The sequence below is a fragment of the Rosa chinensis genome, chromosome 6, assembly GCF_002994745.2.
Source record: "Rosa chinensis cultivar Old Blush chromosome 6, RchiOBHm-V2, whole genome shotgun sequence".
NCBI lineage: Eukaryota > Viridiplantae > Streptophyta > Magnoliopsida > Rosales > Rosaceae > Rosa > Rosa chinensis.
Window position 1 is genome coordinate 67,815,180 of NC_037093.1, and position 14,181 is coordinate 67,829,360.

General features: G+C 39.7%; 1 protein-coding gene across 1 annotated transcript; it reads right to left on the reverse strand.

The window, feature by feature from the left end:
* Positions 1-1,085: 1,085 nt before the first annotated feature.
* LOC112172694 (vacuolar-processing enzyme) lies at positions 1,086-5,001 on the reverse strand. Its single transcript, XM_024310148.2, has 9 exons — positions 4,696-5,001; positions 4,434-4,598; positions 4,189-4,345; positions 3,593-3,678; positions 3,322-3,521; positions 2,937-2,985; positions 2,503-2,712; positions 1,659-1,865; positions 1,086-1,523 (listed from the first exon to the last, which is right to left on the reverse strand). The coding sequence occupies exons 1-9, from the start codon at positions 4,927-4,929 to the stop codon at positions 1,341-1,343; spliced, it is 1,491 nt and encodes a 496-aa protein (XP_024165916.1). The 5' UTR covers positions 4,930-5,001; the 3' UTR covers positions 1,086-1,340.
* Between the last annotated feature and the right edge of the window lie 9,180 nt (positions 5,002-14,181).

Consider the following 14,181-nt stretch of genomic DNA (forward strand, 5'->3'; position numbering starts at 1 on the left):
ATTTATTAGCTTTTTGCTGGTGAACCGGTTCGATGGCGTTCTGTTCATGTAGCATAGACTCATTTGTGTGAACTAACCATGGTAAGTTAACCAGCGTCTTGGGTTTAATGTTATTAGACAATTTTCCGTAATGTACGGTTACTCTGATCGATTATAGACCATATACAAACGAAACTTAAATTCTTTTAGTACGATGTTGGACCAATTTAACTTTTCAATTTTGACCATGTGGGTTAGCAATAATGTTCCCTAATGGTTTAACACTATGCCATATGGATTTCATTTATGAGTTGGGAGAATGGGGTACAATGTAGCGGGGTTGTTACTATAGGAATGCAACTTTGGTCCATGTACAGTAGGAAGTTTTGACATCGGGCGACCGATATCAATACAGACTAAAGCGCAATAATCAATGTTGAGTCTTTCCAACTTTCGACTAAGGTTGCGTCTTTCCCACTTTCGAGCCAGCTTAGTCGTCCATCTATATACCAAATCGGTAGTGGAGAGCTTGATGAAAACAACGGCCGTCCGTTTATCAGCACGACCATTTTGAGTGACGATTCTCGAAATCAAAAAATTGGAGGTAGTCAGTCGATGGTCGATACGTAGTTGCGCAAAATCCAATCCTAGCCACATGTGGGCTCAGCAGGTTGGAAGGTCAATCCCAACTATAAGGGAAGGGCGAAATAGGATGCATGCCCTCAATTGGGCCCATAGCGGCCCACATAGTGACTTATAAAAGACAAGAATCTAGTTATGATTGTGAATGTGAAATAAACCAAATTAGGGTAACCAACTGAGCACCCAATGGTTGTTATCCAAAGCGAATATACATGGACAATAACATCAATCATATCATATCTGCTCAATCAATTTTTTAATAGGGTACCATTTTGTTGTGAAACTATTAATCTATTTTGTTTTCATCAAAATCTTAAAATATCTTATGTGAGTCAGATGCAATCAATTATTGGCACCGCGTATCATACGAATTATATAATATGATGAGATTGAAAGGCTAATTGGACCCACAGCTGTTGCTTCCCCATCTTGTAAGCAAACTATTCAAATTAAAAGACAAGAAATAAAGCGGACAGACGAATGCCAAACTTTCATAACCAAATACATGCAAGAGGTACAGATTCATACACAACAAACGTTCTGTATTAGGCAAGCTTCAAATATACAATGCCCTCTCCTCTAGGAAAAGGAGCTTCAGTTATATGTACAGGGATTCACTGAAGCAATCGGAATTACAATCATTGGAGATGCGTCCCAAGACATGTTTGTATATAGAACGACCAGATACTGGTCATTCAAATTCCAGATTTTGAATAAAATCAAGCACTGAATCCCCTGTGCAGAGAGCTCCATCGGCCAGAAGGAACATTGACGCAGGCTTGGGCTGAAGCCTCAGCCATCTGCTCCTTCGTCATTCCAGCGTTGCAGATGTTTGCCAGGGAACGCATGTGTTTCATCCCATACTGAGATAGAGATCCGCAATACGTCTCAAAACTCCTCACCTGCACAAATGATCCGTCAGGCAATTAGATTTCAGGTATCAAGAGAAAACACTTCCCTTCAAGTCAATACCATCCACGAAACAGAATCAGAAAGGTGTTGAACAGAATTAAGGACACATTTGACAGGAGGATTACCATTGTCTTAAGACAGTCCCAGTCATCAACAAGTGGCTGCCCAGCAGGTCGAACAGCGCTGAGGATCTCTGGACCTTTTTTGATTCCAAACAGGAGTTTCCCAATAAGTTTCATGCTTTCATCTATATGCATTCTGTGAGACATTGCTTCAAGAAATTCTTTTTGGGCTTGAGCCTTCCTTGGTGAGCCTTCAGGAGCCTTGCGGAACTGCATAAAAAGGCAAAAAAAAAGTTCTCAGAGGGTCTTAGATCTTCAAGCTAACTGCTTTCATTAAAAATTTATAGAATGACATCTTGTCTTCAGAAGTACAGCAAGGAACAAGAAAGGCTATTGTTTATATTTAAAATGAACCATGTTTCTTCTTAGTATATACAAAGCATTAGACCATGTACACTCTCCTATTAGCAGTCAACCCCAGTAGATTTAATCTCTCCCTGACCATGTATATTATGTAACCTTAAATTTGATCCACCTCCCAAATTACCAACCATATTTATTGTTTTCATTCAGTATTAGCACTCCAAAATATTGTTACCAGGCAGAGCCTTGCACTGCCTCTTTTGGACCTTTATAGTAGAAGAAATCTGAGAATGGTTTCAAAATTTCCCAAATAGTTACAACATGGTACCATTTTTAGGTATGCAAATATAAATCAAGTATTCCCCTTCATCATTGCTGATATCCTTCCTGATTTTTAATTCTTAATCATATCGATCAAAGATTCAAAATGTCTAATAAAATGACAAACTTCCCAAATATAAGTATGCAAAAAGATGACTAAACATAAGCTTAAGCAAAACCAACAGAAAAGTAATATAAAAAGAAAGAGATATGAGATAAAAACCTTATCCCAGAAATGGACCAGATCAGCATCCCTCTGGTTGACAGCTTTTGAAGATGGCCTGAAGAAGTTCTGAGGCATGAAAGTGTAGTTATCATTTGCAGGATTCGTCCCCATATACATGAAGAGGTTGTTCTTGCTGAGCCCTATGTCGCCATATTGCATGACATGAGAACCATAAGCAGAATTATCACTCGCTGTCCTTGATTTGACCTGGGCCAGCATAATGAGATCATATAATTGCCATCAGAGACCATCTTGAACAGACCTCAAGATACCTCAATGATTGTGCCCCCACCTTTCTTTGAGTAAGGACAACCTTTTTCATTTACTTAAAACATACCATAAACAGCTACTCTACCTAACTAATCCTTTTCTTCCAAATAAATGTGTTCTCTACTTTTTCCATAACAATTCAGTAAGCAACAGGTTCTTACCAGTTCATACTGCTGGTGCAAAGTTTCTGACTTCAAGTTGTGTACGTCACTGTCATAGGATCAAAATGAAAAATAAGAATTCTATCTTCAATTTGAGAGGAGAAACTGAACAGATATGATTTCATAAAGATTAAAGACAATCCAAATTCTTACACAAACAGAACAAGAAACCAAAAACAAAAAGAAAGTGGCATGAAATCATACAGAATAATTTCCATTAAATTAAAATGTAGAGATTCAGCTCCTTCTAGATGTGTATCATATTTCAAATTTCTATTTAATCGTATATTCTCCTATTTTCCGAGGAATCTTATAGTGAAAATCTAATCAAGGAGTAATATACTTTACATGAAGCTAAAAGTGTTGGGAGAAATACTATGCATACCTATCTTCCATCCAAGCAACACTATACAAGTCACCCAAACAGGTTTCATATTCTGGGGGAGGACTAGGATACTCTCCCGGGCAGTAAGTCCCCCAACTGCTCTCTTCTGCATTTGATGCTGTAGTTGCAAAGATATTCAAACCTTCAGGAAGAAGACCTTCAAAGATACTTCCGGATTCACAAGCTTCAAGATAAAATACCTGCACTTCACAAATTAGCCCAACTCTATTGGTATATGCAGGATGCATGCACACTTCAGCTAGGAACTTACCAAACTTTCATATGTCCCTGCAGCATGCTTCTTCTTTAGAACTTCTATGAGCCTGTCTGCATAAATATAGGGACTGGTAGGCATCCCTGGAAAAAAAAAAGGGTAAATAGTTCAGTTATGGAGAGCAATTCAATATTGTAAGATGCAAACTTGATATCTAAATCAAATCAAGAACAACATAAAATTTCATATCCGATTTTCAAATCTAACGGCAGGTGGCTCATTTATCAAGTTCAGTGCTTAGCTTGAGACCTATTTCTCGAATTCCATAGAAGGCCACAGTCACTACAATATTATGGTTTTTCCCTAATAAAGCCAGGCATAAGTATCACCAACTATCGCCCTAAAAAAACAACATCTACAGCATGCCACATCCTTCTATAAAAATGTTTTCTCCAGACCTAATGGCCAAGAGCTCCAGGTCTGCCATGGATTTAATTACTTAGAAATACAATTATTCGAACGACTATCCACAACATATATACCACTATTAGCTCAACTCGAATAAGCACAAACAATCAACCAATTTGACCCTTACTCAACACCCAAAGCAGGAGAAATCGTTTCATCTAAGTTGCTACTCAATAGCTACTCACCAAGTACTCCAGGACCACCATGATCGGAGTAGTATATGAAGATGTGATCATTCGGACCACTGTCCACAACTTTCCCACTACCCCCGGTAATAGCAGTTTTGTTTCCAAGAATAGCAGCAAAGAAATTATTAACAGTAACATCATCCCCAGTGTAATCCTGCCACAATCAAATAAACCGCATAAGGCAAACTAACAAATCCAGCAATTCCGAACTAAGTCAACACCTGAAGGAGAGGATCACAGACCTTCGGAACTCCTTTATAAACATCATCACCGTGAGGACTGTTGATGATGACTCCTTGCCTAGGGTTCTCTTCATTGTAAGCAATATCATCATACATAAATACAACAATATTTTCATCTTTCAGCCCGCCTTTCTTCAATAATTGATAGGCATGACATATATCAGCCTGAAAATTCACATGTTTTAAACCTCAATCGCTAAATCAACGTCAGATTAAACGAAATTAACTCAATTATTGATTAAGCAAGGCCAGAATTAATCACCTGATGCCTGTAATTCCAGTATCCATTGGAGCCGGCGATCAAAACGGCCCACCGCGTGCCGACGGAGCCGTCGTCTTGCTGATCGGCGCCACCATCGCCGGCGCGGAAGAACCTCGAAGCTTCCGACGGCAAGCGCAAGACGTCTCCGATCAGGTCGCGGCTACTGGTGGCGGAAGAAGAGAGGGAGACTAGGAAGAAAAGAAGGACGGCGACGGCGGTGGCCAACCGAGTCATGGCGGTCTCCGGCGAAAGTGGGATAGGATATTTTTGATTGGTGGAGCTGTGTTTCGGTGAAGGTCGCAGTGTTTGTTGTTTATTTATTGGTGGTGAATCACGTGGGATTTCTTTTTCTATACGTGGGTCCCATATGGGATACATTTGTGGAAGGAGGGCGTTCAATCTGGAGCGTACACGTCAGATCCGGATCGCGTGTCCCGCTTTGTTTTTCCCGGGTCAGCAACCCAGTAAATATTGCCGGATCGCGTGTCCCGCTTTGTTTTTCGCAGGTGTGACGTGAAATTCCAATTTTAAAGAATACAGTTAAAAGAAAAAAAAATCTCAGATTCTTTTCTTCTACGGTTTTGTTGAATTAGTTTACGTTGACCATTTCTGTAAGTTTTAACTTTCTCGAATCATCTGCTTACCGTAAAATTGTAAAATTGATTCTGTTACGCTAAATTATTCTCGTAATGCTTTATCTTCGAATTTAAAGGCAACTTCATATTTTTCTCTTCTTCTTTTTTCCAGAAGAAGAAGAACTTAAGCTTCAGAGTCCTCTCTCTCAGTTAAGAATTTCATAACCAGGAATTATATTTATTCAAGACTCTTTATTTTATACATGTTTTTACACATCATTTTAGCTATTAAATTTAAGTGCTTTTAATTGTCTTGATTAATTTCAAATATGTGGTCAACAATTAAAATAATTTTATACAAATTTACCGTGGACCACAAAATTGATATTTAATGAAAGAAAATAGACTTAAAATATTATGGATTACATGAAAAAATTGCATAATACTTGTCGGATAAGTGATCCTGTCATGATAAAAGGGGCTCATGTACAATCAATGTGTTTGATTGTGAGGTTTTCGGATTGGCAGTCTTTCTTGCTTGAATTTTAAACTCAATGCTCGCACGTCAGCTGCAGTTACTTTCTGGATTTTGGTTCGTATAGGCCAATGGCCCTCTACTCGTTAGTCGTTTATGCATCAAATGTGGACAGATTCAATGAATCTACCACTAATTATGTAAAGGATTTTTTAGAGACCAATTATGTAAAGGGTTGAGGACAATTATTGAGGCTATTGTAAGTTCCCACTCACTATCATACCTTTTGGAAATTGGAATCGGAAACTTACTAACTTGGGATAGAGAATTTTGGGAAACTTACTTACAATTTTTATCTACATAATGATAGATTGAATTTCAAGTTTAAATTTCTTTCTCATAAGATTTAATGAAAAATCACATAATACAATCTAACAACTTTGTCTTATAAAACATAATGAAATTTTATTGGTAAAATATATATATATATTTTTTTTATGGAAATAGGTAAGCCATTTCATTATAATTCAGCAAGCAGTATAAAAACGAAACACCCATTCGACAGAAAGAATCATTCCTTAGAACCTCATGAAACTCTATTCTAGAAGAATAAAATCCCGAGTACACCCACTGTCACGCCCCTGATTTTATACACAATAAATCGATATATAACCCCATAATTATATATGCGTGAAATGTTCAGCCATCAATACAAAATACTTAGAAACTTATTCCCTTTTTATGCAAGTACATATTGATGCCCTGAACCCACAAATTCTATATTGACTCGCCCCATAGAGTCACACAACACATGAGTTTACGAATTAAATTGTCAACAACAAAATAAAACGTAAATGCTCCTCAGAGTAACTATACAACGGAAGTCCTTATCAACGGTAAAGTCACAAAGATGGCTTCCTACCGTAAAGCTGCAAAGCGCCACCTCAGCTTCAGCCACGATTTCTCTGACCTGCAGGATTAACCCCTACACCATTCCATTGAATAGTGCACCGGGTTTCCACACAACAAAACCCGGTAAGCTTATGAAGCTCGTATGAGTAACTCAAAACCAATTACACGAATTTACGGGATAAAAGCCCGCACAACTCATGTCAACACGAGGAAAACCTTTCGACTCGAGGATAAGGAAAACATACCATGCTTCCCAAAACAATACTCTTCCCCAAAAAGGAAAACACAGAAGCCACACCGTGACAAAATCATATAAATCGTTAACATCACAATTCAAATCTGATTAATTGATCCAACCTGGATAAAACACACACGCACATCAATCATACCTATCGTTAACCTAACAAATAGCATATGATTCTTAGTCCAACCTGGACAAAATACGTACCCAGGAGTCATAAGTAACCTACTTAGATCCATGAGGTACCATGGCAGACATACTAGCGCTCTAGCTTATCGTAACCACTCGCCCGGCTAACTGCGTGATTCCTTATTTCTTACCTTGGTCATTATCAGCGACCTGTCACCATCTGTGACATATGATCTTCAGACCCCATCCAATCTCGAAATCAACCATTGGTCACCATCTGCGACCTATCACCATCTGTGACATATGATCTTCAGACCCCATCTGGTCTCAGATCAACCATTAGTCACCATCTGTGACATATATAATATAATTCACAAGTCCTCCCAGGACAATTAAAAGAAAGAATCCCCGAAACTCTCTTTTAAAGAAACACGTACTCATGAGCATCAGATAGCTCCCCACTAACCCCATGATGTACCAACAACAAATCAGTCCAACCTAGACACACAACACATCAACACAGATTCACCACGAAGCCACTAATACATGAATACGTATGTATATATATATGTACACACATAGTCATTCACTCAGAAATGCAACCAATACATGAATACATATGTATATATATATACCCCATAATATATATATGTACACACATACTCATTCACTCAGAAATGCAACCAATACATGAATACATATGTATATATATATACCCCATAATATATATATGTACACACATACTCATTCACTCAGAAATGCAACCATACATCTATGGTAACTAGACTCATAACACAGATAAATCATTGGTTACCATCTGCAACCTATCACCGTCTGTGACTCTTGGTTTTCATACCCCGTCTGGTCTTAGAACCAACAGTTGGTCACCATCTGCGACCCATGCTTTTCAAACCCCGTCTGGTCTCAAGTCAACGTTAAGTAAGTCACATCTGACCTAAAAGCGTTACGACCATCTAGTTCCGGCTTTCCCCATCCCTGCTCACCATCTGTGACCCTTGGTACAAAGACCAATACATTTAAAATGAGTCACGCTTGACTCCAAAATGTAACATCAACTCAATGCTTTTCAAACAATAGAAAACATCTTTTTCCACAATATTGTTTCTATGAAAAGTCCAATTCAACAATAATATGAACCCATCATGCATATTATTCATCACACATCATCCACAAGAATATATATATTTCACGTAAATATATATATACATAGTCATTCGCTCAGGAATGCCTATTAATACCAACTATAGTTTGCAGTTAAATAATTAACGCCAAAACAATAATGGTAGTTCCGTTCATAATGAACCTTGTGAGATTACTCACCTCGAAACTCCCGCTGCGTCTTCAATACAGAACAAGACAGCCAATCCACAAAATAGCCGTCCGAGGAGTACTACGTCACGTACCTAAGGAATTACAGCTCTCATTCAGTCAACGAATCACAAGGGATAACGTTCGAAACCCTAAATCGAACCAAAATTCCCAAGGTGACGCCAAATGAGGCGAAACCACATCCGAGACCTCCCAAAGTCCTCGGAATACGTCCACGATCGATGTGACCAAACCACAAGTCGATCGGACGCTCAAATCCTCAAGGATCGAATAAATCGATCGGTATGAAACTGCAAAAATCATAACAATTCCATACGAACTCCAAAATTTGCATATTATATATCGAAACGCTCGTATCAACGAGTAGAACATATATAATACCAAAACCAATTCCTTAAGTGGCCGGAACACCGCCGGAACGCCACCACAGACGGTGGTGCACCGCCGCCGGCCAAAAACACATTATTTCACAAAACTCCCAACATCAAAAAGCTTCATCTAAGCATGCTTGTGAATTCTCATAACTGGATCGAAGTCAGAAAACAAGCCTAAGGGATCGAAAACTACCTCACAAGCCGTGAACAGTGATCCAATCCGAGTTGATCGAAGTTTCACGTGAATCGATCCAAACAACCACCAAGGATCGATCGGCGATGCAGTTCTGAGCTCAACCAAGAAAACTGGAAGCCTTGCCGACGTCGGAATAAGGATCGCCGGCCGGGTCCGATTTCTTCAATCTGGGTCGACTTGCAGCGCCGCCGTGGATGAGAATCGTCGATAGAGACCACCACAGAGACGACCGGAGCAAGGAGGCGAATCGTTCTGGGTTGGTTTCACCGGAAGAGGTCGCCGGAGCTGCGAGTTCCGACCGGGTCGGAATGCCGGGTTCGGGTCGGGTCAGTCGAAGAATTTCGACTCTGAGGGCGCGGACGAGAGAGAAGAGAGAGAGGAAAATTATTTCCGGAAACGGAAATGAGGAAATGAATATATTTTTTTTCTGATTTTTCCTATAAATACCAAAATGGAAACTTCTTTCCATAGTCATAACTTCCTCATACGAACTCCGATTTCCGCGTTCCACATATCCACGAACTCGTATCGACGTGCTCTACAACTTTCGTGAAGGAAGTTTTTAGAGAATCTCAACGTATCAAAAGTCAACCTTGAAACCCCCCCTAATTCCACACTTTACGAATAAAAATTCGTCCAAAACACTTCCGCTCCGTCCACGAGCCACGAAAACGTCCGATACCCACAATTTAAATTCCGGAAAATCCTCGGAAAGTAAATACGAATTTCTGGGGCATCACATTCTACCCCCCTTAAAGAAATTTCGTCCCGAAATTTAAACGTACCACTCCCACAGTACGTATAAATCATCCCCACATCCAATTCTCATTCCTCAACAACCTGTTCTCACCTCGCTGTACAATATCCTAGCTCAATAATGGATACAGGTACCCTACCTAATATCACAACACTAGGAATCTTTACCACACCGCTCGGTGGCAACCCAATCATTTCATGGATCTCATCCTCGTACACTATCCAACAAAGACTCTGTGACTGCAGCACTACACACAGATCACACAAGAGTCCAGAATCCTGTTATCACAACAGTATCTGCATCATATCATCAATAATGCAAACCTTGCATTACAAGAATTGAAAATGAAACCTTCATTTCAACTCACCTCGAACCTATGCATCACAACTTAATAAGTGTCTACCCAACCTGGGAACACAAAATCAAGCTAAGGTCTGGCCCCACCTGACCCGCACACACATCATCACCTGTCATTGTAATTACAATCAAAGTGGTATAGACCTTCTACTACCACAACAATGAAGGATGCATCACATCACATGCCACACTCAAAAGTCTAGCTATAGACAACAGACAAAACTCAACACAACACAACACATGGAAAGAAGTACACAACTATCACACATTATTCTAGCACACAAGCAGAATTAGATAAGGTACTTTCTTATCCGCACACACATCAGCTTGAGGAAACCATGCAACCATGATTCCATCTAGCACTCCATAACCTTTCCATCTAAAGGAAAACATAAATCACCGCTGTGACAATGTTCTATTTGCTAACTTAACCATCAAGAAGCAAATCAAGTCTCATCTAGACAATAAAGGAAGAATACTCTCGGAATTCTCCTATAATTACATACTTATGAGTCTCCAGCAACCTCGACCGTTACTCCCATAAACTATCCTGGCAGACAGACAAGAACTCTGACTGACATCGTAACCATTCGTCCGGCCAAGGACGTGATTACCTATTTCCTGCCTTGATCACCGTCTGCGATCAGTCACCGTCTATGACTCAATATATCACCATCTGTGATCAGTCACCATCTGTGATTCAATATATCACCATCTGTGATCAGTCACCTTCTGTGACTCAATATATATCACCATCTGTGATCAGTCACCTTCTGTGACTCAATATATATCACCATCTGTGATCAGTCACCATCTGTGACTCAATATATATCACCATCTGTGATCAGTCACCATCTGTGACTCAATATATATCACCATCTGTGATCAGTCACCATCTGTGACTCAATATCGATCACCATCTGTGATCAGTCACCATCTGTGACTCAATATCGATCACCATCTGTGATCAGTCACCGTCTGTGACTCAATATCGATCACCATCTGTGATCAGTCACCATCTGTGACTCAATATATCACCATCTGTGATCAGTCACCGTCTGTGACTCAATATATCACCATCTGTGATCAGTCACCATCTGTGACTCAATATCGATCACCATCTGTGATCAGTCACCATCTGTGACTCAATATCGATCACCATCTGTGATCAGTCACCATCTGTGACTCAATATCGATCACCATCTGTGATCAGTCACCATCTGTGACTCAATATATCACCATCTGTGATCAGTCACCATCTGTGACTCAATATCGATCACCATCTGTGATCAGTCACCATCTGTGACTCAATATATCACCATCTGTGATCAGTCACCATCTGTGACTCAATATCGATCACCATCTGTGATCAGTCACCATCTGTGACTCAATATCGATCACCATCTGTGATCAGTCACCATCTGTGATTCAATATATCACCATCTGTGATCAGTCACCTTCTGTGACTCAATATATATCACCATCTGTGATCAGTCACCTTCTGTGACTCAATATATATCACCATCTGTGATCAGTCACCATCTGTGACTCAATATATCACCATCTGTGATCAGTCACCATCTGTGACTCAATATCGATCACCATCTGTGATCAGTCACCATCTGTGACTCAATATCGATCACCATCTGTGATCAGTCACCATCTGTGACTCAATATCGATCACCATCTGTGATCAGTCACCTCAACCTAGACACGATATACACATAGCTCACACCTGCGGCCATCAATTCCATAATCTTCCATATCGTTCCTACATAAGTCAACTGGTGACTACAGCCTCATGTTTAGATTCTCAACTAGCGTTCCATTACACAAATTAAGCCAACAATCAATCAAATCAAGAAGAAAACAAGGCGATCACAATTTAAAACAAGCAAAACAATTCATAGTAACCCCTGCATATAATTTAGTTCAGGAGGTCACATTAAGTCAAACAACATGACTACAACAATCTAATAACTAAGCTCGCACGAAAGGATACAGTTTTCCCCGAAAACAATCCTTATCACCCCACCAGAGTTCAATCCAGAGGTTCCCATTCCTCCAATGACTGCAACTCAAAGAACCAACACCTAGGTTCACAACTTCACTAACAGAGCAAACCAATGCTCTGACGATTCTACATTCTAACCCACAACCAACACTCATACATACCCAATGATTATATCAATACTGAAGAGCATCAGATGGGGATCCGCTGCAGACGGGCCATCACTCGGATAGTACTGATTATCACCAAATATGTACCTTACGCTCTGATACCAAACTGTCACGCCCCTGATTTTATACACAATAAATCGATATATAACCCCATAATTATATATGCGTGAAATGTTCAGCCATCAATACAAAATACTTAGAAACTTATTCCCTTTTTATGCAAGTACATATTGATGCCCTGAACCCACAAATTCTATATTGACTCGCCCCATAGAGTCACACAACACATGAGTTTACGAATTAAATTGTCAACAACAAAATAAAACGTAAATGCTCCTCAGAGTAACTATACAACGGAAGTCCTTATCAACGGTAAAGTCACAAAGATGGCTTCCTACCGTAAAGCTGCAAAGCGCCACCTCAGCTTCAGCCACGATTTCTCTGACCTGCAGGATTAACCCCTACACCATTCCATTGAATAGTGCACCGGGTTTCCACACAACAAAACCCGGTAAGCTTATGAAGCTCGTATGAGTAACTCAAAACCAATTACACGAATTTACGGGATAAAAGCCCGCACAACTCATGTCAACACGAGGAAAACCTTTCGACTCGAGGATAAGGAAAACATACCATGCTTCCCAAAACAATACTCTTCCCCAAAAAGGAAAACACAGAAGCCACACCGTGACAAAATCATATAAATCGTTAACATCACAATTCAAATCTGATTAATTGATCCAACCTGGATAAAACACACACGCACATCAATCATACCTATCGTTAACCTAACAAATAGCATATGATTCTTAGTCCAACCTGGACAAAATACGTACCCAGGAGTCATAAGTAACCTACTTAGATCCATGAGGTACCATGGCAGACATACTAGCGCTCTAGCTTATCGTAACCACTCGCCCGGCTAACTGCGTGATTCCTTATTTCTTACCTTGGTCATTATCAGCGACCTGTCACCATCTGTGACATATGATCTTCAGACCCCATCCAATCTCGAAATCAACCATTGGTCACCATCTGCGACCTATCACCATCTGTGACATATGATCTTCAGACCCCATCTGGTCTCAGATCAACCATTAGTCACCATCTGTGACATATATAATATAATTCACAAGTCCTCCCAGGACAATTAAAAGAAAGAATCCCCGAAACTCTCTTTTAAAGAAACACGTACTCATGAGCATCAGATAGCTCCCCACTAACCCCATGATGTACCAACAACAAATCAGTCCAACCTAGACACACAACACATCAACACAGATTCACCACGAAGCCACTAATACATGAATACGTATGTATATATATATGTACACACATAGTCATTCACTCAGAAATGCAACCAATACATGAATACATATGTATATATATATACCCCATAATATATATATGTACACACATACTCATTCACTCAGAAATGCAACCAATACATGAATACATATGTATATATATATACCCCATAATATATATATGTACACACATACTCATTCACTCAGAAATGCAACCATACATCTATGGTAACTAGACTCATAACACAGATAAATCATTGGTTACCATCTGCAACCTATCACCGTCTGTGACTCTTGGTTTTCATACCCCGTCTGGTCTTAGAACCAACAGTTGGTCACCATCTGCGACCCATGCTTTTCAAACCCCGTCTGGTCTCAAGTCAACGTTAAGTAAGTCACATCTGACCTAAAAGCGTTACGACCATCTAGTTCCGGCTTTCCCCATCCCTGCTCACCATCTGTGACCCTTGGTACAAAGACCAATACATTTAAAATGAGTCACGCTTGACTCCAAAATGTAACATCAACTCAATGCTTTTCAAACAATAGAAAACATCTTTTTCCACAATATTGTTTCTATGAAAAGTCCAATTCAACAATAATATGAACCCATCATGCATATTATTCATCAC